The sequence below is a fragment of the Ursus americanus genome, chromosome 9 (assembly GCF_024610735.1).
Source record: "Ursus americanus isolate L20-20 chromosome 9, mUrsAme1.1.p, whole genome shotgun sequence".
In the NCBI taxonomy this organism is placed as follows: domain Eukaryota; kingdom Metazoa; phylum Chordata; class Mammalia; order Carnivora; family Ursidae; genus Ursus; species Ursus americanus.
The window spans coordinates 40,308,534-40,330,790 of record NC_142135.1 but is presented as its reverse complement, the minus strand read 5'-3'; the positions used below and the strand labels follow the sequence as shown (position 1 = coordinate 40,330,790).

At 42.7% G+C, this 22,257-nt stretch overlaps 2 protein-coding genes and 1 pseudogene across 6 annotated transcripts in view; 2 read left to right on the top strand and 1 right to left on the bottom strand.

Annotated features, from left to right (window-relative positions):
- Nucleotides 1-1,064: 1,064 nt before the first annotated feature.
- LOC123797677 (small nuclear ribonucleoprotein G pseudogene) lies at nucleotides 1,065-1,500 on the bottom strand (annotated as a pseudogene).
- A 2,298-nt stretch (nucleotides 1,501-3,798) lies between these two features.
- LOC148109454 (uncharacterized) lies at nucleotides 3,799-6,125 on the top strand (the record flags this gene model as incomplete). Its single annotated transcript, XM_087864425.1, has 1 exon — nucleotides 3,799-6,125. A coding segment is annotated over one exon (774 nt), but the record flags the coding sequence as incomplete, so codon positions are not given.
- A 27-nt stretch (nucleotides 6,126-6,152) lies between these two features.
- ESRP1 (epithelial splicing regulatory protein 1) overlaps nucleotides 6,153-22,257 on the top strand; it is a 55,541-nt gene continuing 39,436 nt past the window's right edge. For all 5 annotated transcript variants that reach the window (XM_045805937.2, XM_045805940.2, XM_045805939.2 and 2 more), the window contains exons 1-4: nucleotides 6,153-6,401; nucleotides 6,914-7,042; nucleotides 8,289-8,402; nucleotides 11,619-11,733. In XM_045805937.2, the coding sequence (XP_045661893.1) occupies nucleotides 6,270-6,401; nucleotides 6,914-7,042; nucleotides 8,289-8,402; nucleotides 11,619-11,733 (490 nt within the window). In that variant the 5' untranslated portion in view covers nucleotides 6,153-6,269. The remainder of the gene's footprint in view (nucleotides 6,402-6,913; nucleotides 7,043-8,288; nucleotides 8,403-11,618; nucleotides 11,734-22,257) is intronic.

The window sequence follows — 22,257 nt, the reverse complement described above, 5'->3', positions numbered from 1 at the left end:
AAATAAAATAAAATCTAAATACCGACTCCCATCAACTCACCTTGACTTAAAAGATAAGGTTTGCTGCCGTGCTTCCCTCTCCATCTGGATTTTGGGAGAGGCAGAGATGTGCTCCTGAGCAAAGGGCATGAGGCCAGGAATAAGGAGGGAGGAATTCTCTGGGCGGAATCATTTCCCTGTGCATCGAGTGAAGTACATCTGTGGTTCCTAAGGAGAAGGGGCACCTTGTCCCGATTCATGGAGCATTCCCCTATATGTAATTTTTCTGTGTATTTCCCTATGACATGTCAGCCAGTAAAGTCTTGTTTAAACGTTTCAGTTTGCCTTGATGGTGTCTTCAGTCTAAGCTAACTAAGGTCAGAAGGTTAAGGCCTTTGTGGTTGTCTGAAGAGACCCCCTCCCCACCTGGAGATTGCTCTGGAATAGTAAACTTCCTAGTTCTCAGGTTTGTTTTCTTGAAGGAAGATACTTCTTTACACATTTCTTCTCCCCTGAAAACCTATGACATATACATTGTCATCATCCCCATATTTACAGGTGAAAAACTGAATCCTTGTGAAGCTAAGGGACACATTCAAGGCCATGAGGCAGCAAATGGCAGGGCCGATTAATAAACCCATACTTTTTCCATACAGACCATCCATAATAATTGCTATAATGAAGGTTCAGACCAGTAATTTGTTTAAATATGTGATGTACAAAGTAATCCACAGAAAATTATAATGTATTTAGTTATCTTGACCATCACTTCCCTTTACCTTCAGAGAGGTCGGATTTGTCCAGGGAGTGAATATAAAATGTGATCTCTTTGACAACTAATAATCTAAATCTAAAACAAATAACGAAGAAATATCAGTGGCTTGTGGTAGCCTCAGATCACAGGGTTTTACATTGATTTGCTGTTTAAAAAACCGAGATATAATTCACGTTCACCCTTTTCGGGTGTACAATTCAGTGGCTTTTACTATATTCACCACCAACCATCACCACTCTAATTCAAGAACATTCGATTCACTTTTTTTTTATTACTAAAGTTGATTCAACAAAAAAGTTCAAAATGAAAACGCACACGACCTGATTTTTATTTTGTAGTAAAACAGGTGCTCTGTAGAGGGGACATGTGGAAGCAGTTGATTTCTTCTGGTGAACACACACATTGTTTATACTTATTCCAAAGCTTCTAATACAACATTATTTCCTTGTATTACCACCATTCCAATATTCTTGTTGCCCATGAGTTGCCATCTCCACACATTCACCAACACAAGATTTATAAAGGGATCGAACCCCCATAGCGTTCCTTGGACACATCTGCCACCATTTAATCTCAATGATAATTTCTTGTCCATAAATTTTTTCAAGTCAGGAGGGTGAGCTTTGCTCATAGTGTCTATTCAGATAGTTCAAAGATCCATACTTTGATTTGCTTTTGAAGGCTCTTTTTTAAAAAAAACATTTTTTAAAGATTTTATTTATTATTTATTTGTCAGAGAGAGCACAAGCAGGGGGAACAGCAGGCAGAGGGGGAAGCAGACTCCCCACTGAGCAGGGAGCCCGAAGTGGGGCTCGATCCCAGGACCCTGAGATCATGACTTGAGCCGGAGGCAGATGTGTAACCAACCGAGCCACCCAGGAGTCCCTTGAAGACACTTTTGTTACAGGTACAAGGGAATAGCTAGGTATGTGCAATTGAGCACTCCAAGAAAGATGTCGAGATCTCTAACAAAACTGGAGCCAGCAAATGTAGTGCTACTACTATAGTCTTTAAAAAGGGAACTTCATTACAAGTTATAAGAAAATGACATAGAGCAGTGCCTGGGTGCTCAGTTGGTTAGGCATCTGAATCTTGGTTTCGGCTGAGGTCATGATCTCACCGTGGTGAGATCAAGTCCTACTTTGGGCTCCACACTTGGAGCAAGGTTGGCTTCAGATTTTCTCTCCCTCTCCCTCTGCTTCTCCCCCTACCTGCACTCTCTCTCTAAAACAAACAAATATCTTAAAAAAAAAAAAAAAAAAAGAACATCACATAGGGATACCACTGTGTCAATGGTCAGGCCATGGTAGAGACATTTGAATTCTGTCCAGTTTAAGAGCTGTTCTCTAAAAGTGATAAAAAGAAAAGGGTCCAAGGAGTGTAATGAAGATAATCAAACGTAGAAAAGACTCACAGTGAAAGCTTCAAGAGTTTACAGTAATTTAGTCTAGCAAAGTTATTTAAGAACAATCTTAAAGGATTTAAGAGGATTGTCAAACAAAAAATGTGATGACCTTTATTTCCTTCTTCTTTCACCAAGGAAAAGACAAAGAAAATGGATTCATTCTATAGGAAGAAGGATTAGGTTAGCATAGAAAGTCATCAGACAGAGCCTTGTTAAACATCAAGTGGTGGTGGCAGCAAAATTTCTCTAAAAAAAATTTTAAAAGCTTTTAAAAGTTGTGAAGAATAGTATAAAAAACTCCTTCACTCAGATTCACCAATGTTAACATTTTGCTACATTTGCTTTATCATGTTCTCTCATATATATATATATATATATATATATATATACACATTTGGAATTGTTTGAGAGTAAAATTATATACATTATTCGCTTTACCCCTTAATAGAGGGTATTTCCTAACACAAAGGATATTCTCCTACCAAACCACAGTAATATAAAAATCAGGAAATTAACAGATACAATACTATTATTTAATCTACAGACCTTACTCAAAATTTTCCTATTATCTCAATAATGTCCATTATTTTTTAAAAAGATTTTATTTATTTATTTATTTATTTGAAAGAGAGAGAGAGAGAGCACGAGCGGGTGAGGGGCAGAGGGAGAAACAGACTCCCCACTGAGCAGGGAGCCCGATTAGGGGCTCCATTAGGGGCTCCAACCCGGGGATTTGGGATCATGACCTGAGTCGAAGGCAGACGCTTAACCCACTGAGCCACCCAGGCGCCCCTAAATAATGTCCATTAAAGGGGGAAAAAAAAAAAAGTTCCCTGTCCGGATCCATGTTGCATTGTTGTCATGTCTCAAGAAGTCCTCTCATATATAACAGTTCTTCAGTTTTTGTCCTTCATAACCTTAATATTTTCATGAATACAGGCAAGATGTTGTGTAGCCTGTCGCACAACTGGGTCTCTGCTGCTAAATCCACAGACACACACACACACACAAACGCACACCACAAAAATAGATTGTCATTTGTTTTGGGAGTTTTAAGTGTGGTCTTGAGTGAAGACCATAGGTAGAGTGAACTTACCCTTCAAGGTCCCTGCCAGCCACCTCCTGATTATTCTTAGTATGTTAGAATTATTCTAGATGGTGGGATAGACAATAAAACACTTTTGTATTCAGAACTGCAGTGCTGCATAGATTTTTTTTTCTCGGCATTCCTGCATTTTACAAGTGTTTAATTTATTTAACAAAAGTCGGTTTGTCCGTCGAAAAATTAGCACCTACTCTTCTTAAACACTTGAGACTTAAATTACCTGTAGACTCCCATTTTCAGAATTTTCTCTTCTCAGTGATGAACTATGCCCTCGCTAGGAAGCAAGAGCTGCAAAAATGGGTGGGTGTTACTCATTAAAACCTTTCAACAAATATTTGTTGAGTGTCAAATTCAAATTTAAATTAAAAACATCAGAGCCCAGGGATCCGACTTCCTTAAACAGGAAGAGGACAGGTCTCTGAAAAGGAGCAGCTCTGAGATTCGATTCTAATATGGATAGCGCCGCGGAATCCCTGACGAGCGAGCCGATAATAAAGTTCTCGGTTTATTCAAACGCGCCGCACAAATGATTAATCCGAATACCAGAGGCCACAGAGGACCGGCGGGGCAGGACTTCCTGAGCGGCTGAGACCACTTTCTCCGCCTCTGTCGGCCGCCCGGCGTTGGCCCTCCTCGAGGTCGTCGCAGCGCTCGGGTCCGCCGGGCGTAGGCCACCACGCTTCGAGCCCCGCGTCCCCGCCAGGCGGCACCTCCCGAGCCCAGGCAGAGCCAAGCACCTGGGAACCGGGCACCGCGAACGCCCCGCGGGGAGGCGGCTCAGGGGAACCGGCTCCTCCGGGCGGCCTCGCCCGCTGCAATGCAATCTGGGTGGTTTTTCCAGGTCCCTCCCTGCCTCGTTCCGCGCCCAGTCCCTGCCCCCGCGGCGGGGGAGCGCTGCACGGGGACCGGGGGTGGGGGGGCGAGGCGGCCGCTGCAAGCCAGCGGAGGACGGCTGGGGACCCCTGTCCCACCCTTCATCCTGAAGTCCAGGCCCGGAAAGCGCGCGCCGCTGGACCTCGAGCTGCGGACGAGGATGGTACCGAGCACCCTCGTGGTACCTTGAAGCTCTGCCTGGCCCCGGCAGAGCCCAGCCTCCGCCCGGTCTCCCGGGACGCGAGCTGCTACCTGCGCCACGGGGAGCAGTGCCTACGCCCGCACGGTCCTGCCAGGAAGCGCCGCGGCGCGGCCCTGGGCTCCTCCAACTCCACCCCCTCCCGCCACTCGAATCCTCCGCGGCTCCCCACTTTGCCCGCGCTTCCTGCAGGTGGGGGAAGCAAGAGCTTCAGCCTCCCCAGACACGCACCCTGACAGGTTCTCAGATTTGTACCCGGAGTGGGTTACGGCAGGGAGTGTATACTTGCCTGATTTCACACCATGAATGTAAAGGGTGTCTACCTGGGGCCCAACTAGTAATACTACAGACGGATTTCGGTTTCCCAGAGTAGATAAGTTTGAAATATAAAACTCGAGGACACGTCACCTCTGGCGCTTTTCTCTCACATGTCAAAAGGCCCCACCACATTACCTTCCGATCTGGTGGCTGGGTGGTAATGGAGGGCGCATAAGTCTCTGTGCAGAGCTAGCTTAGCTAGAAGAGGGAGACTGCTCGCAAGGTTGGCCAAATCGACACAGAAGTACAAAGGCAAAGGTATGAGCAGGGGGCATGGGGTCAGAGCGGGGAACTGAGGAAAAAATTTCTTTGGCCTGATTTAGGAAAACGTTAGTGTATACGTTTTGTTTAGAGCCCAGAGCAAACCAAAGGAAGTGGGCCCAGGCATGGAGAAGGTTCTAGTCTCCAACTAGCAGCCAGGACCGAACAAGACATAGCAATTAAGGGAGTAGTTGAGACAAGGAAGTGGGGTCCATTGTGCCTAAATTTCCTCGCGGGGGCCTCCTGCTGCGCAGCGTGCTGCGTCTGCGTCTTCGGGCGAAACCTGGTGGCGGAGTGTGATCCCCGGGCGTCTGGCTCTGTCTCCAGAAGGTGCGCAGCGTCCCGGGGTTAAGAGCAGCGTGTGCCCGGGCTACGGCCCGCAGAGGGGGAGGGCCCACGGGGTTTCGCCTACAGTTTGCACTTAAAGGTGTGTTGGGCTCGGGAGCGGTTTTTCCGGTGTTTGGCAACTGCCCCCGCCACCTCCCGGCTACCGTTGACCGGTACCTCCCTCCGCGGTTCGCCCTCTCGGGGCGCCGCGCCCTGAGCAGCTCCGCACCCAGGGCTTCACCTCTGGCCTCCTTTCGCTTCCCGGCTCCAGGTCTTTTCCCTTGACCCTTTTAAAAGAACCTCCGGCTTCGCTCCCCACAGTCGGCATTTTTCCATGCCCCCCATCCCTCCCCATTACCTTCAAGGAAGGGGTGACTCCCCCCCCCCAAGCGACTCCGGCACTCCCCTCCGCGCCTTTCACCCCTCACCCTTTTCCCGTCTGGCCTGGGCTACCCTTTAGGTGGCAACCGCCTCTTCCCCGCCCCTCATGTCTCCCCCTCCTTCTTTCTCGCCCTCTCCTCTCCATTCATCCAGCCATTGTCTCCCGCCCCCTCCTCCCCTTTCCCCAGGCGGCCTCCTCCCCCACCGCTGCCACGTCGTGGTTTGAAGGAGCCAATGGGCCGGCGCCGCCAGGTGTCTCTTACCTGCACCACGTGGGGGAGGGGGAAGGGGCGGGCAGGTAGAGCCACATCCCAAAACAGAAAAGCTTTCAGCCATTGCGCGCTCCACCCGGGGTGCAGCCCTGCTCCTGGCTTTTTGCATAGACGCACGGGCAATTGAATACAAAAAGGGCAGGCCTCCTGCGCCCTCCTTCCCACCCCCCTTCCTGCCCTGGGTGTGGAGCACCGGCCAGGTGTGGGCTTGGGTGGTTGGTTACCGCCTTTTGCACCAGCGGCGGCGAGGAGGAGGGGGGGTGGGCGCTCTTTCTTTTTCTCTTAGAAGAGGGTTTAGCACAGGTTTTCTCGTTCTCACTTCCACCCCACTTCACCGCCTCCCAACCCCCCTCTCCCCCTCCCCACCTATCGTCATGACGGCGTCTCCGGATTACTTGGTGGTGCTTTTTGGGATCACTGCTGGGGCCACCGGGGCCAAGCTGGGCTCGGATGAGAAAGAGCTGATCCTGCTGTTATGGAAAGTCGTGGATCTGGCCAACAAGAAGGTATTTCTCCAGGTTTCTGTCCAAATGATAGGAATGGGGCAAGAAGTTTGTTGTAGAAGTTTGGGGAGTCGGTAAACAAGTGTTCTTGTTTGGCTACTTCTGAGGCTGGACCCGAGGCCTACGGAATCCAGAGTAAAACCAAACGTGTTGGCCGACGGCTTTGGAACCGTTTCACTAATCCGAAATCTGGCTCAGGTGGGGAGGCCGGGCGCAGCCAAGCCAGGTTCTCTGCCCGTCGGGGGACGTCCCGCGGAGCCGGGGTGGGATCCTGGGGCCCGGGTTCCCACTTCCAGGGCCTTTCCGACCTGATCCGGGTGGGGGTGGGGCCGGAGGCTGGGCCGTGCCGACCTCTCTGCCACTGGAGCCGCTCGCGACAAGTGAGCTTTGATTCTGCGGCCAGACCCCACGAGAGGCGCCGGCCGCCCGGGCAGGGGGGCGAGGAAGGAGGGTGAATATGGAGGCTTCCAAATGAGGAAGGGGAAAACTGACCCCAGCTTCTTTCCCCTCTGGAGGTGGGACAGTTGCATGAAGTACTAGTTAGACCGGATCAGTTGGAGCTGACGGAGGATTGTAAAGAAGAAACTAAGATCGACGCGGAAAGTCTGTCCTCCGCGCCGCAGCTGGATCAAGCCCTCCGACAGGTGACAGCCCTGGGCCGCGCCGCCCACCCTTTTCCAAGCCGCGCAGGCATTTCCCCCCGCCCAAGGCAGCCATACCAGGTCCCACGCCCTCGCCGGCGGGTCCACGCGCATCCCGGGTCAGGGTGGTGAGACGCCCGGCCGCGTGGGTGGAAACCCGGTCTGGAAGCCCGGGTGGACCTTTTGGGAGGAGGTCGCTGCTCCTTCAAGCCTCCCAGCCCCTAGGCTCGTGGTCCTAAAGTCGCGAATTTTCGAGTCGTACCTGGGGCCTCGGAATCAGTCGGGTTTTACCAATTGAATGATGAGCAGGAGTTTGAACCCTAGCGCCCGAATCCCCAGGTCCAGACCCCAGCTGCGCCTGTTCTCGGCGGGGTCTGTGGCTCAGCCCTCGGACAGAGGGCGCTGTTGCTGTGGTGTACAGGAGAGGGTGGTCCCCGCGAGGCGTACTAGAGGTGGCCCCGTACTGAGGGTGCCTGCTTGGTTTCAGGCTTCTGGACTCCGAAAGACTCGGTTCTGGTTGCCTTGTTACTTCTTCAGTGGCCTTGGTCCTAGCGCAGGGGAGGGTTTGCAGGCCGGAACCTGTAGGGCTGCTCATAGGGTCACTGTGAAACTGGTGGAATCCCCTTAATGGAATTGAGGTGACCCAAAACCCGGCTGCTTCGTGGTTCTGACGGGTACTGGATCAGGGATAGGGCGGGGCGCTACACACCTGTGCACAGGTGCGGGTCAGATCTCTCACGGCCCCTGCCCTAGCACACAACTTGCGAATTAATAGTGGTAAGCTATCATTTTTGGGTTCTGTTCCAGGAAACGTGTTGCCAGACTTTCCAGAGGTCCTTATACCCATTAACCACATTTGTTTATCACAAACTGGCATCTTTCTTAATCTCGGAACATCCAAACATAAAACAAAGTAACACCAGGGAATGATGTAATCTGAAGGCAACCTGCTGATGAAACGAGACCTGACTTAAAAGTCTTGACTGTGGATTTATTGCAAAAATAGAAGAGGGCATGGAAGGAAGAATGTATGCTAAATTCTCCTGTCTGTGAAACGTGGGTTGATTGGAAAGCTTTCCTATCTAAAGGAATCTAGATAGTTTGTGGGAATGAAGCCTTTCTGATGTTGGCCCCAGCACTGGTGTCCCCTTACATGGCAGTGTGGTTTTCCTTGGTTATCAACACGTGGGGCCACTCTGCCAGAGTTTGGAAATCTTGCCTCAGTTGCATCCTTGTGTCTTGTTTTCAGTTTAACCAGTCAGTAAGCAATGAACTGAATATTGGGGTCGGAACCTCCTTCTGTCTCTGTACTGATGGGCAGCTTCATGTCAGGCAAATCCTGCATCCTGAGGCTTCCAAGAAGGTAAGAGTGCTGGCTTCTCAGAATGATTGGACCTTTGGGGGTGACTGGAGGTATGTGTGTGTGTGTTTTAATGGTTTATCCAAGTTTCTCCATTTTAAAAAGATGCATATTGGGAGTTACTGTTTCATGGCAGAATTTCAGTTTGAGAAGATGACAAAGGAATGGTGGTGATGGTTTCACAACAATGTGGAGGTACTTAATGGCACTGAACTGTACGCTTACATGTTAAAATGGTAAATACTGTGTTCTGTGTGTTTTACCACAAAAAATTCATGACCCTTCAGTAGAGCTATTCGAGATGGCAGTGATTTTATAGATACTGTCTGGTGACTTCATAAAAGTTTCTCTTTTTGTTTCTGTTAAGTTTTTGAGATGTTGTGTCTTTTCCAAAGCATATTAGCTGACTTTTTGACTTTTAAATTAACAGCAAGTAGGCAGGAGAAAACATTTACTTTTAAGTTTTAAGGCATTGTAATAGTCCCATCTGTGTGGAAAGTGCTTTATCTTAGGAAGGAGCAAAGTAAAAGGTTGAATTAAACCTTTTTAATTGTAACTAATTTCATTTAAGAGCTGTGTACTGTGTAAAGACAGCCATATAACTAGTGAAACATTAATTATAGCATACTGCACTTTGACTTAAAGTAAATGTTCAAAACTGATTAAATATTGTGTCAAAACAGTAGGTTCAGCCTCCTCTTTTACTTTGCTGGTCTTTCTGATATGGAAAAGAATATGGAGTGAGAAAAATACAACCTTACTGTAGATACGTGATTTCTATCCCTGGGAAGAATACTGAGGAGCTGAGGGAAAATGGAGAGTGTAGAGGGCAGACCCAGTGTAGCCAATCATTGCTAATATAGTTGATCTTATCAACTTAATTAGTTTGAGCTGTAACTTTTTATTGTAGGCAAATACTGAACTTGAAAAGATGAAATATTTTTAAGGAAACTGGATGAGGCAAGTCTTGAAAGAAAGATTTAGACCGACAGTTGATGTCACAAGTGTAGTGGGCAGTCAGTGCAGGTTTTTCTTTTTACCTCCCTAGGGAAGAAATGGAAAGATACAAGTTAAATATACAATGACAGTTTCAAAAGTCTGAGAGAAATTCAAGTTCCCATATCTTAAGAGTTGAGAAAACCACTTCTTTTATAGCAATCTTAGTAATTACTCAGTTAAAAAAGGGGGGAGTGTTTTTCATTAATTAGATGCTGGACCAATTGCTATACCCTTGATCCAGAAATAGATACGAGGGTATTTTTCTTCCCCTCAAACTCCTATGGAGAGGGATAAAACTTAATCCTATCCCTATTGCACTGAAGGAAAACAGCTGTTTTTATTTTAAATGGACTGCTTTAAATTCCGGAAAACCTCCAGAGAATAATTGAGACATTTTCCTGAGTCATTTCTATCAGGGTTTTGATAAACCTAAAACAGTTAGTTTAGTATCCTAAAACGAGAAACTAGTATCGTAAGGTAATTCTATTCGTTAAAAAAGAGAAAATCGTAAAGCAAAATAATCTTGCCATTCAGAAAACTATATTAAATTGTTTTTCTCTAGTAAGAACATATTTGAAAATATTCTTCCAGGTGTTTGTAGAAAAGCCTGTTTTTACGAGGAGCATTCATACTACACACTTCTTTTTTTTTTTTTTTTTTTAAGATTTTTTATTTATTTTATTTATTTGACAGAGAGAGACAGCCAGCGAGAGAGGGAACACAAGCAGGGGGAGTGGGAGAGGAAGAAGCAGGCTCCTAGTGGAAGAGCCTGATGTGGGGCTCGAACCCAGAACGCTGGGATCACGCCCTGAGCCGAAGGCAGTTGCTTAACCACTGAGCTACCCAGGCGCCCCCATACTACACACTTCTTATTCTACTTTATAATTTAGTGTAACATCTTTTAAGAATTAAATGTTCAGTATTTTAAGTGGATACAGCCATTTAAACTAACCTTTTATTGTTGAACATGGAAGTTATTCTCATTAACCAACAGCTTTAAACGAGGATTCTTGTAGGTAATCCTGAAGATTCACCATTTTCTTAGTAACTATTTTGAAAACTGACCATGGCACAATGATATCTATTTTATTTTTTTAAAAGATTTTATTTATTTATTTATTATAGTGATCCCTATACCCAATGTGGGGCTGGAACTCAACAACCTTGAGATCAAGAGTCACATGTTTTACTGACTGAGGCAGCCAGGTGCCCCAATATCTATTTTAAATATAGCAGGAGCAGGTCTACATCTAATAGAATCCAGTTAGGAAATCTGGATAGAAAGAGCTATCATTGGTTAAATGTTACAGGATGCAAACATTAAAAAGTCTTTATTCCTTGACTTTCTAATGTGTAAATGGGTAGAAATTCCCAGTGAGTGAAGAGAAACTATTTTGAGATTGTAAGACAAATCTAAATTCAATTTTTAAAAATTCATCTTTGAAAGTTATTCAACATGGGGTTATCCCCCCCACTAGGGGAAACAAAAATATAATAGTATAATATTTGCCCAGACAGTTGAACTAGCTTAAGAACCACAAGAGTCGTGCTAGTGGAACAGCAGGTAACTATTTCTCCTTTGCTCTTGAGATTTGTGGTATCTTTTTCTTCTTTCTTTTTCTTTTCTTTTCTTTGTTTTTTCTTTTGAAGTCTAATTTGAGTTCTTGGGTATAGCCAGAATCTTGGTCAGGAAAACTAATGTGGGACTACAACTTGGCACAAAAATCATCCTTTTTAGGTAATCAGGAATTTACTATCTTACTCTATTTCAGTACAGAAAATATGTATTACATGAAACCAGTATTTAAAAGTACTATGTTTTGTAACTGAATCCTATGTCTAGGTAGACACTGTAAACATAGGCATCTTTATGAGAACTGAAAGGGCTAATATTGCTGCCTGAAAATACAGATGGTCTGAAATGATTATGGCTGAAAAGAGTGTAGTTTTATCAATCAGAAAATACATGATAGCCCAAATGTATTATAGCTTCAATGCATGATGGAACACAAATGTAATCTATTACCTTAAAATAAGGTATTTTTTCCATGACACTTGTATATAGGATGTAATACTGTACTAGAAAATAAAGTCAGTCTTTGATTAAAAAATTTAATTGTGGTGAAATATACTTCCATTCAATTCTTAGGTTTCTGATTAGTAGAGAAGCACTGAACTAAATTCATCTAGTTAACAGTGTCTACTTTTGTCCTTCCTCAGAATGTATTACTGCCTGAATGCTTCTATTCCTTTTTTGACCTACGAAAAGAATTCAAGAAGTGTTGCCCTGGTTCACCTGATATTGATAAACTGGATGTTGCAGCAATGACAGAGTGTATCCTTTTAAGTGATTTACCCAAGAATCATTTGAAAAGGTAGCTCCAGATAAAATGGCAATTCAAGAAAGTTTAAAATATTTTTTAAAAGATTTGTTTGAGAGAGAGAGCATGTGAGCATGAGAGTGGGGAGAGGGGGAGAGGGGGAGAGGGAGAGACTCTGCAAGCAGACTCCCTACTGAGCAGTGAGCCTACGCAAGGCTTGATCCCATGACCCAGGAGATTGTGAACTGAACCGAAAACAGGAGTTGGAGACATCTATTTAAACATTTATTTAGAAAGCATGAGTGGGGGTGGGGGCAGAGGAAGAGGGCAAGAGAGGATCTCAGGCAGACCCCTCACCAAATGCAGAGCCAGATGGAGGGCTCAGCTTCACTACCCTGAGATCATGACCTAAGCCAAGATCAAGAGTCAGTCTCAACCTCCTGAGCCACCCAGGCACCCCACCCCTAAAATATTTTTAACTTTGTTAGTATATGAATGAAATTGCCCTGTCCAAAATTTGTCTATTGTACTAGGAAGAACTAATAGTACAATTACAGGTATCTTTGAAAGTAGTTAGGATTTACTGAATTTGAATACTGATTAGGTTAGATGGATTTAGAGTTGGATTTTTATGAATTGAGCACATCTAAAATAGAACTCAAGGTCACATTATGGGAGTGTCTGGATTTTTTGGTTGATAAAGATTGTGAAGACTACCTTCTTTGATACTGATTCTAAGTCCGCTTGTTCTTCATTATCTTGGTTTTAGGACTTTGACATCTTCTGGATGGATAAGAATTTTTTTTTAAGTAGTGGGTATTTGCTCTTTACAAACATTTCTTTTTAAGATTTTATTTCACAGAGTGTGTGTGTATGTGTGAGACAGAGCGAGCGCGTGTGCTCAAGCGCACTTGAACAAGCAGTGGGGAGGGATAGAGGGAGAAGCCAACTCCTGTTGAGCAGGGAGCCTGATGTGGGTAGGACTTGATCCCAGGACCCTGAGATCATGACCTGAGCCAAAGGCAGATAACTGACTGAGCCACCCCGGTGCCCCTTCACAAACATTTCATTGGTACCCCTTTTAACCCTTCTTGGGTTTCTCAAATACATATGAGATTGTGGTGATTATAATAAGTCATCTTTTGAGATGATAAAATGATGTTGGGACTTTACCCCTAAGTTCTTTGATTACCAAGGTAGTATATTTGCTGCACTCTGTATTGTAAAAGTAAATTTTATAACCACAAATCTTGTAGTCATGACCGACCCATCATCTTTCATCCAGTAAGTCTTTAAAGTGCTAACTCATAAGTAGTCATATGCTAACATCAGATGTGAAATTGAGTAGTAGAAGAGTTGGGCAACTCACCCAAAGCCGCTGAGAACCAACTTGAAGTCAAATTTAGTTACTTTCAGGAACTTGTGGGTTATAGATGTTTATTCTTAAACTTTCTCATTCTTTTCAAGAGCTAAAGCCTGATTCTTGTTTTATTACAAACTTTCATTTCCTGATTGGAAAATGTTTGCACGTTTTTTTCTAACCCCTTGTAAGCAGGTCAAACCCATTCCATCTGCCTTCTTTCTGGAAGTAGTTGGAAAGTTACTTTAGCATCACTACTAGTGCTTGGAGGGGGTGCAGTAAGCTCATTTTGAGGGAATTCTTGTAAGAATTAAAAATTCTTACTAATTGTTTTGTTGGTTTGAATGTGGTATTAGTCCTTGAGGTCTACCATCACAAATACTATGAGACTCTGTGGCTTAAGCAACAGAAATATTATGTTTTCACAGATCTGGAGTCTGGGAAGTCTAAGGTAGACAAAATAGAGAACCAAAGAAATCTAGAAAAAAAATAGCTGGAGGGAAAATCTAATAAGTTATTTAATTTAAAAAAAGACCGTTTGAGTAGAAAAAGCAGTATATTAAGAACTATCTTTGACTATTCAGTATCCTCTTTTGGCAAAGACAGTCTTCCCCTAGTGGTTATAGGTCATATGCTAGTAAAAATTTCCGTAGCTACAAGCAAGAGGTTCTTATATTTGGGTTTTCAGTTTTCTCAATGTGTTGATAGTTCAGGGAAAACTTATTAGATGTTCATCTGTTTTCTTTTCTCTCCTTTGTTTCTTCTTGAGACCTTCATGTATATACAATTTGGGGTTATTAGTGAACATTTTTATTTTTAGTGTGGTAATCTGGACTTTTTACTTGCTCTGTGCTTTATTATCTACACACCAGTATGTAGTCCTTTTTAAGTACTTATAGTACAGTATATAGTATTTTTTAAAATAAAAATGGAACTATCTGACATTTAAGTGAAGAGAGAGGATGGTTTGCCAATTATTTTTTGTCATTCATTATAATTCTAGCTCTAAAATGATTTGTTGGTGGTTCTTTTTTCAAGCGCCATGAAGATGAAAATCAGAAATACTTGACTATAGTAAACAAATGAATTTTGAATAAAGCTAACTTGGGCTCCATTTCAGGCACACGACACTTGAAATATGAAGGAGCTCATGGCCATTTAGTAATGCATTCATCGGAAAAACTAGGGTATTTTCTATTTCTTAAATATCTTAATTATATCCTGCTTTCTTTGGGCTTACATTGGAAGAGTCTTAGATTCATAGTTTTATTCCCAATTAGAAAATAGAATTTTAATCTTAACTGTTGTTAGTAATGTTTTATCTGCATATTTCTTTCCCATTTAATAGGTAAGAAATCTTAAGCTTTCCTGTCAGTGGTTTTTTTACATTGCAGCCGTGATCAATTGTTTTATGACTCTGTTGAGAGGAGACATTATTTCCTTGACTGGGCCACCAAAGTTCCCAGGTCAAAAGCAATCATACCAAATTTGACTATGCACTTGTCCTTATCTATGCAGAGGATTTCCACAATGTCTGGACTGAGGAGTTGTGTTCTTTCAGATCACTAAGTATTTCCCTTTTGAGTATGGAAATGACACTGAATTTGGAAATCTAAAGATGGTCATTACAGGTCCTTGATGGTTTTGCCAAGTAGATGGGGAGTCATTTGCTCCTGAGGGATTACCTGTCCAACCAGGTAAACCAGGGGAGGGAGAGGCGCTTGCCAACCCTTGGAAAGGAACAAGTAAGAGAATATGCAGCTTCCCTTTCCTGAGAAAGTTACTTGTCTTCTCCAAGACTCCCTTTTATCTTAGGTATTCCCAAACGAAAGCTTTGTAAATGACCAAGAGCTGTGTAAATGAAAAAGTAGGATTGCTTTGATAAAATAAAGGGTTTAGGAATTTCTTGAATGTAGTGCTGGTCCTTAATTTAGCACTTATTTTCCTCTTCTGTCTTTGTGTTGGTTCTGAGACCACTTCTGGTGTTAGTGGTGGACCTCCCTGAGTTCTTCAAGGTGCAGTTTTGTTACCTGCCTTTTAAAGTATGCAGTCTCGGGAGAAGACCTCATTTAGCAGGTGAACTGTGGGTAACATTTTGTAAGCTTTTTATTTAATCAGATGAGGTGGTAAGGGTGTGAAAATAGGAATTGAGGCCTCTGATTTTGGTGGGGGGGGGTAGTATCTTAGATTTTTTTGAGGAAATTAATACTAGTTTTCTCCTGTGAAAACGGTGTTTTGATTATGGGATTGTTTGACTTTTATCCATTTTAAGAGAAAAGCAACCCTATTTTTCCCCCGATGGTGGATGGAATTACTTCCTGCTGGTTTCTTAACCTATGTTTTCCTACCTTTGTTATTTTCTTAGCTTTGTTATTTAATTTATTCTCATTAATCAAGACCTCTTCCATTGTGTATACTTTGCCAAGCCTTTAATAAGAACTTTTTAATAAAATCTGGCCTTGTAAGGAGAGCAGGTAAAAGAAAACTTGTGAGTTAAGTGCTTACCATATATGCCACCAGCAGTCTCCTCACAACTGGTGGAGGAGTGTCATCCCCTTTTTACAGCTGGGGAAACTGAGACTTAGAGGTTTTAGCTAGAAGTGCCAGCATTTGAGCCAGAGTCATTCTGATGTAAAAATCGTGCTCCTTAACTAGGGGGTAATATTCTAGAATTTATAAAGCTCATTTGAGGGTGATGTTGGCTATTTAAATAGATGATGTCCCTTCTAGGTGTATGTTCTGTGTTTCCTGAACACATAGTGAACTGTTCAGCAAGAAAGAGGAGTTAATTTTGTAAAATTTCTATCCAGTTGCATCCATATGTGCTGTTCATTATCAGCAAATACCATTTCACAAGTGCAGTTTTCCACTGTAAGGATGGAAAAAAAAGATCAGTAAACCACCCTTGTCTGCCCATACAAGGGTTAGTAGGGGTGTGTGTGTGTTTGTGTCTGTCTATCTGTCTGTCTCACCACTTCTTGATGGGGTGAAGGATTTGTGTGTGTGCATGCACTAACACAGTGACATTGGCCTATTTTTCCCATATAGTAAAGATGGAGATGGGCGCCTGGGTGGCTCAGCGGGTTGGTTAAGTGTCTGCCTCCTGGGATGGAGTCCTGCATCCGGCTCCTTTCTCCCTCTGCCTTTTTCTCTCTCTCTCATGAATAAATAAATAAAATCTTAAAAAAAAAAAAAAAAGATGGAGATAAAAGCCTTAACAGGAGAATGGTTAAGAACATGAGCTTTGGAGTCCGATTTGTTGGGGGCAAATTTCGTGTGCCCCTCAGCTTCAGCTTCCCCATCTTAAAATGGGCATGCCTATTTTAAGGAATAGTAAGATACTATATGCAACCACTTAGCCAGTGCCTGGCCTGCCACACACTTTCCCATGTTGACCATGACCCTTTGAACCTCCCTGGGTTGTTGGGGGTCTCAGATGAAGAAAAACAGCTTCCAAGGACTTAAAGAAAGGACTTGCTTACTGATTTAAGACCTTATTTAAACTGTTTTGCACTTAAAAAAATTGTTTTGACTTTGAGTGAGATTGGATATAGACCTTTTAAAACGTCAAGTACATGTTAGTACAGCTAATCTTCAAGGCTAATTGTGCTTCTGCATTTGTAAAATTGTATGTGTGGTTAATTCCGCACTTCCGAGCTTATTCTGATAAACTGAACTGGGCCTTCACAGTTGCATAAGCCTTCATTGCCCTGCGTAAAAAGGGGAGGGGAGTGCTGAATCCTCCTTGGTACCTTTCTGCGTATAAAAGGGATTTTAAATATCTTCAGGTGTACAGTTAAGCTAGGTTAGTAGTTGACCTTGTTAGCTGGAGGGGGGAAGAAATTATCTTTGGCATGACATCGGCATGGAATGAGCCAAATCCACAAATACTCTGTTTTGCGGTCTATAATAAGGACTAGAAATACTGTATATTCTTGGCCAGCACTCAGTTATGTTAATTTTGTGTGGTTTATTTTAATTATAAAATAATTTACTTTTAAAATGTGAGTTTGGGAGTTTCAAGATAATTTTTTGGTTTGTTTTAGAAGGACTTAGAAGATTTGTTTTCATAGTCTCCCTTTCCTAATTTGTTTATCCCACCTAACTGTCTTTTTCTAAAGTAAAAATGTTCATTCTTTTGTTGAATTAGCCCAATGTCTATCTTTCCTATCTCATTTCTTTGGTGGTATAGTCGAGTTGTCAGTTCTGTTACAATAATATCTCCCGAAGTACTATTTGCTAGGATGGGTCTTATTGTTTTCCCTCTTGGAAAGAGTAAGCCTTCTTGGAATAGAGTTAAAACTGTGGTTTTAGATTTTTTTTCCCCCCAGCATTTTATTACTGGTATGAAAAAGTTTTTGTCGCCTTGACTCCTAGTTATATTTTATAGTGGCATTCTTGATTTGCCTCTTTCAGAGCTCACTTTAAAATACAGAAGATTATTTATAGAACCTTTTTTTTTTAATTATGCAACTCATTTAAGGGTAATTTATCAATTCTTTCGCTTCTTTCTTTCTCCCCTAATTGTAGGAAATTCAGTTCTTCCTTGGGGTACTAATACAACTTTTCTCTCCCCATATTCTGTTGGCTGTTCCTTTGTTCATTAGCATAGGCATTTCATTGTAATATGTCTGGCCATTAAGCCATTGTGTTTTAAATAAAAGAGCAGAGTAGAAGGAGAGGACACAGACTTGTCTTCTGAGGGGTCTGTGGCAGGGAAAAATGGCTTGGGGTTAGAATTTTTAATTGGGATGCAGTTATAATGTAACTTAAACATTCCACAGTGTATTTGTTTTATATATGTGATTCTCCTAGTATAAGCTAAAAATTTAGTTTGAAAAAGATGTCACTTACAAGCTAATATTTATAACCAAATGTGTCTATTTTTAGGCAGCCAGAAAAGGTAACTTTTGAATGGATGAGCTAATAGTGGCGAGCTTTGTTTTTTATTTTGTTTTTTTTTTTTTGAGATGGTGAGCTAATATTGATGAACTGTGTAAAATCTTACTCTCTGAATTTCACCTTCAGCTAATACAAGTTTGGGTTGAATCCTGAAACCCGTTTCCCTGAAGGTAGCACTAAGGAAAACGTTCCTCCTATTCAAATAAAGGCAAAGTCTGGGCTTCTGTACGCTTAGTATAAATGTTGCACTTTGCTCAGTTATAGCCTGAAATGTTAGTGTTGTTCCCACCGTGTCTGGCTTTACCCGTTCTCATTTCCTCATGGCATTTCTCATCGTAAAGCTGGCTAAGCCTGTTCGTGCTGTTGTGGCTGCCTGCAGGGCAGAGTGAGTAAGTTGCATGATGAGCCATAAATCAGGAGGCATAGACTCATCTTCCCTTCCCTCAAGATCAGACGTGCAGCAAGTCATTCAATATATAATTATAAATTGATAGGGGAAAGAATTGGTACTAAAACTTTTTTTTTTTTTTTACCCTCCCTTTATTTGTTACTTATGTTAAATTCTGGTAAGGATTATGAATTGAACGAGCCTTCTGAAGAGAGGGTGTGTGTTGTGAGTGTGTGTGTAAATGTGTGTAAGTTTTGGTTTTGGTTTGGGCATGCAGGAGGTTGGGTGACTCTTAAAAGTTGTCAGGAGCTTAGAGCTGCTGATTCTTGGTGTGTGATGTCTTGAAGGGAAACCTGTTGGGACGTGTCATGTGGAACCAAGTTAGCCAAATGTCTAGAACATATTCCTACTTTAAAAGCAGAATTCAGTAAATAATTCTTCATCTACTAATCTACGTCTACCCAGACAGGATACTTTACATTTTCACTTTTGATCTTTTTCACTTGGCTTTTATATATACATTTAGAAATCATCTCATGACGGATTCACAAAACGAATTAAGCAAAGCTTCTTATCTTGGTGCAGGGAATTATGTACACATAGTCAAATCAGAGCTGTATTGTAATTCCGGCTCTCACCTACCAGCCTACCAGCCAGGAGACTGGGTGACTTACAAAACTTCTCTAAATTCTAGTCTCTTCATCCATTTGGTTTTACCATTACCTACCTGGTAGGGCTGTTGCAAAAATTGGAGGAAACAGATGGTGTTTGGCACGAAAATGGTGTTTAATGCCATCATTTAGGTCAATAGATTCTGAGAAATGATAGGTGCTGTGGTAGATGGATAGAGATCAGAGGAAGGTAGGGACCTGTGCTGAGGAAATCCATAGTACAGTTGAGAGAGTAATATTTTATAGGAATAGTAATATCTAATCAACTCTTAAATTGATGGTTGTAGCATCGAGCAGTTAGAGAAGGTATTGGTGCTGGGTAGGAGTTACCTATGGTCTCATTTGGTTAGAGGATTAGGAAGATAAGAAGGCTTCATAGAGGAATTACCTGAGCAAAGGTGAGAAGGCTTGATACCTCTTATTTATAGAGGAGAGAAAACAGTGGTTTGAATGGAATATACTCTCCTACTACTCTTCCTCCAGAGCTCATTTCCCTCCAGTATTCTGTTTGGGGACAGAGTATTGTGATGTGGTAAACATTCCTGTGACATGCTGGCTTTGGCTATTTTCCGGCAATCTCTATTCCTTTAGGCCAGACATCAGCAAACTTTTAGTAAAAGGCCAGGTAGTCAGTAGTTTAGATTTTTATAGACTACATATAGTCTCTGCTCATATTTGTCTTTTTTCAATCCTTTAAAAATGTAAAATCCATTCTTTTTCTGGGCTGCACAAAAACAGGCTAAGGATCAAGGGTTGACTTTTGTGGTTTTTTGGGTCATTTCTGAAGGTAGGGGGTACGTGTGTCTGTTGATAGTGGTTTTGAGATGGCACTGTACTGGATTCTTAGGTGGTGTTTCTTTGGCCAGTTTTCTTGAAAATCTGTTCAGTAATGGTCTCATATAAGCTTTTTCTGATGGTTCAGGAGGTGGTAAGGGGTGAAGTTGAAACAATTGGGAACTGTTACTCTATACTAGTGGCTTTTGTTTTTTGTTTTTTTTAAGATTTTATTTATTTGACAGAGAACACAAGCAGGGGGAGTGGGAGAGGGAGAAGCAGACTCCCCACTCGAGCAGGGAGCCTGATGCGGGGCTTGATCCCAGGACCCTGGGGATCATGACCTGAGCCAAAGGCAGACGCCTAACGACTGAGCCACACAGGCGCCCCCAGTATACTAGTGGTTCTCAACCTGGGTTGATTTTTGCTCATTCGGAGACATTGGGCTTTGCCCAGAGATACTTTTAGCCAGAACTGGGGGTGGATAGAGGCCAGCATGCTAGTAAAAATCCTGTAGTACACAGGACCCCTCCACACACCCCAACAAAGAATTATCTGGCCTATGTGCCAATAACGCCAAGGTTGAAAAACTGATTTATACAATGGGATTGGTCTCCATTTCTTGAATGCCTTTCTCTTGACTCTGTTATAGACCCTGACAAGGCTAAAGGCAGTATTGGAATTGCAGCGTTCCAGACGACTGGCTGTTCAGTGGCAGAGTTTGTGTGATACACTATGGCTAATCATTGCTAATCCTTCTTAGTTCTGTAAGGATTCTTAAAAGCCCTCCCACCCCCACCCCTGCCTCCCCAGAAAAGTTAGGGCAGTTGTCTCCCCAAAGTAGTTTCATCATTTGGCTCTTGTTTTTCTGTCCCGTCGTCATATTCCTTGAAAACGGCACTCGATTAATACTTTATTGTGTACCTTCCGTGGCTAATCGTTTGTTTTATTTTTTTATTTTTAAGACTTTTTTTTTTTAAATCTTATTTTATTTATTATTTATTTATTTTATTTATTTGACAGAGAGAGTGAGAGCTACAAGCGCAGGGGAAACGTCAGGCAGAAGGGAAGGTTGAAGCAGACTTCCCACTGAGCAGGGAGCCCACCGTGGAGCTCGATCCCAGGACCCCAGGATCATGACCTGAGCCAAAGGCGGACGCTTAACCAGCTGGGCCACTCAGGCACCCCTAAGACTTTATTTTTGAGTAATCTCTACACCCACTGTGGGACTCGAACTACAACCCTGAGATCAAGAGTCACGTGTTCTACGGAATGAGCCAGCAGTGCCCCCAATAATCATTTTAATGACCCAATCCATGGTCCTTCCTCTGCAGCTTGAGCATCTCCTGGGATTGTTTTTCTAATCCTTCAGTGGGTAGCACATTTATTTCATCACTAGATGATGTGAAGGGTTGGATGGAGGGGGGGAGAGTGCAGAAATTATCTACCATTTCAGCTTGGTTATTATCCTATGAGTATACAAATAGGCATCTGGTGAATGACCCTCGAAGTATGATTATCACGGGTTATGAAAGTTGGCCACCCCAGGGCTCTAGGAAGAGGGGGAGGACGTCCCTTTTTATAATGCCTGCTTTGTGCCCTGAACTTGTTTTATCTCCTTTAATCTTCACAGAAAAGCCCAGGGAGGTAAAGATTATCACAGCTTTGGCTTTTCAGATAAGCTAAGTTTAATGGGGTTAAGTAATTTGCCAAGGAACATATGGCTGCATTTCTACATGTGGTATATTTAATGGCAGAGAAATGTAGCTGGATGAGGGACTACGCAAAGTGAATGAAGTGAATTTCCCAGCACAGTGGGAAAACAGTGTCTCTTCAGTGGAGAAAGAAAGGGGAGTGGAGGGTGTGTAGGAATGAAGTGGAAAGGGATTTTGAATTGAATGGAAAAGGATGTTGCTCTTTGAATTAACTCTTCAGATGATTGGTTATGATGCTTGGTGGAAGGGAGCTCTCTGAACTGTTCTAACATTGTATCCTCTTTGATTGCAGTGAAGTTGTACTTAGAAGTTAATGTCTTCGTTTTTTACCCTAATAAAATACCAGTTAGAAAACTAGAATAAAGGCAAACATTCTAATAACCGCCACCCAGATAGCTGTTTTCATTTTAAACTCGGGGAAAGACACAGTCCTGTAGTGTTACCTGTTACATGCATTGTGCTACATTATGAAATTTATACAAATTTATACATAATACAAAGTGTGACGGTAGTATTGAAACTTAAAAATAGCAAAATTAAACCTTTTTATAACGGTTAGCTTCTTGACAAAGATACAGGCTTATTTTAGAGAAATTGTAAATTTGTAAAACTTGATGGAAATCTTTTCTGGTCTCACCCTCTATCACAGCTTAAGCCATGCATTTCTTAAAAGCCCTATTTCCTGGCTTACCCAAAGCATGTATCGACTTGATCAAGAGCCACATTGG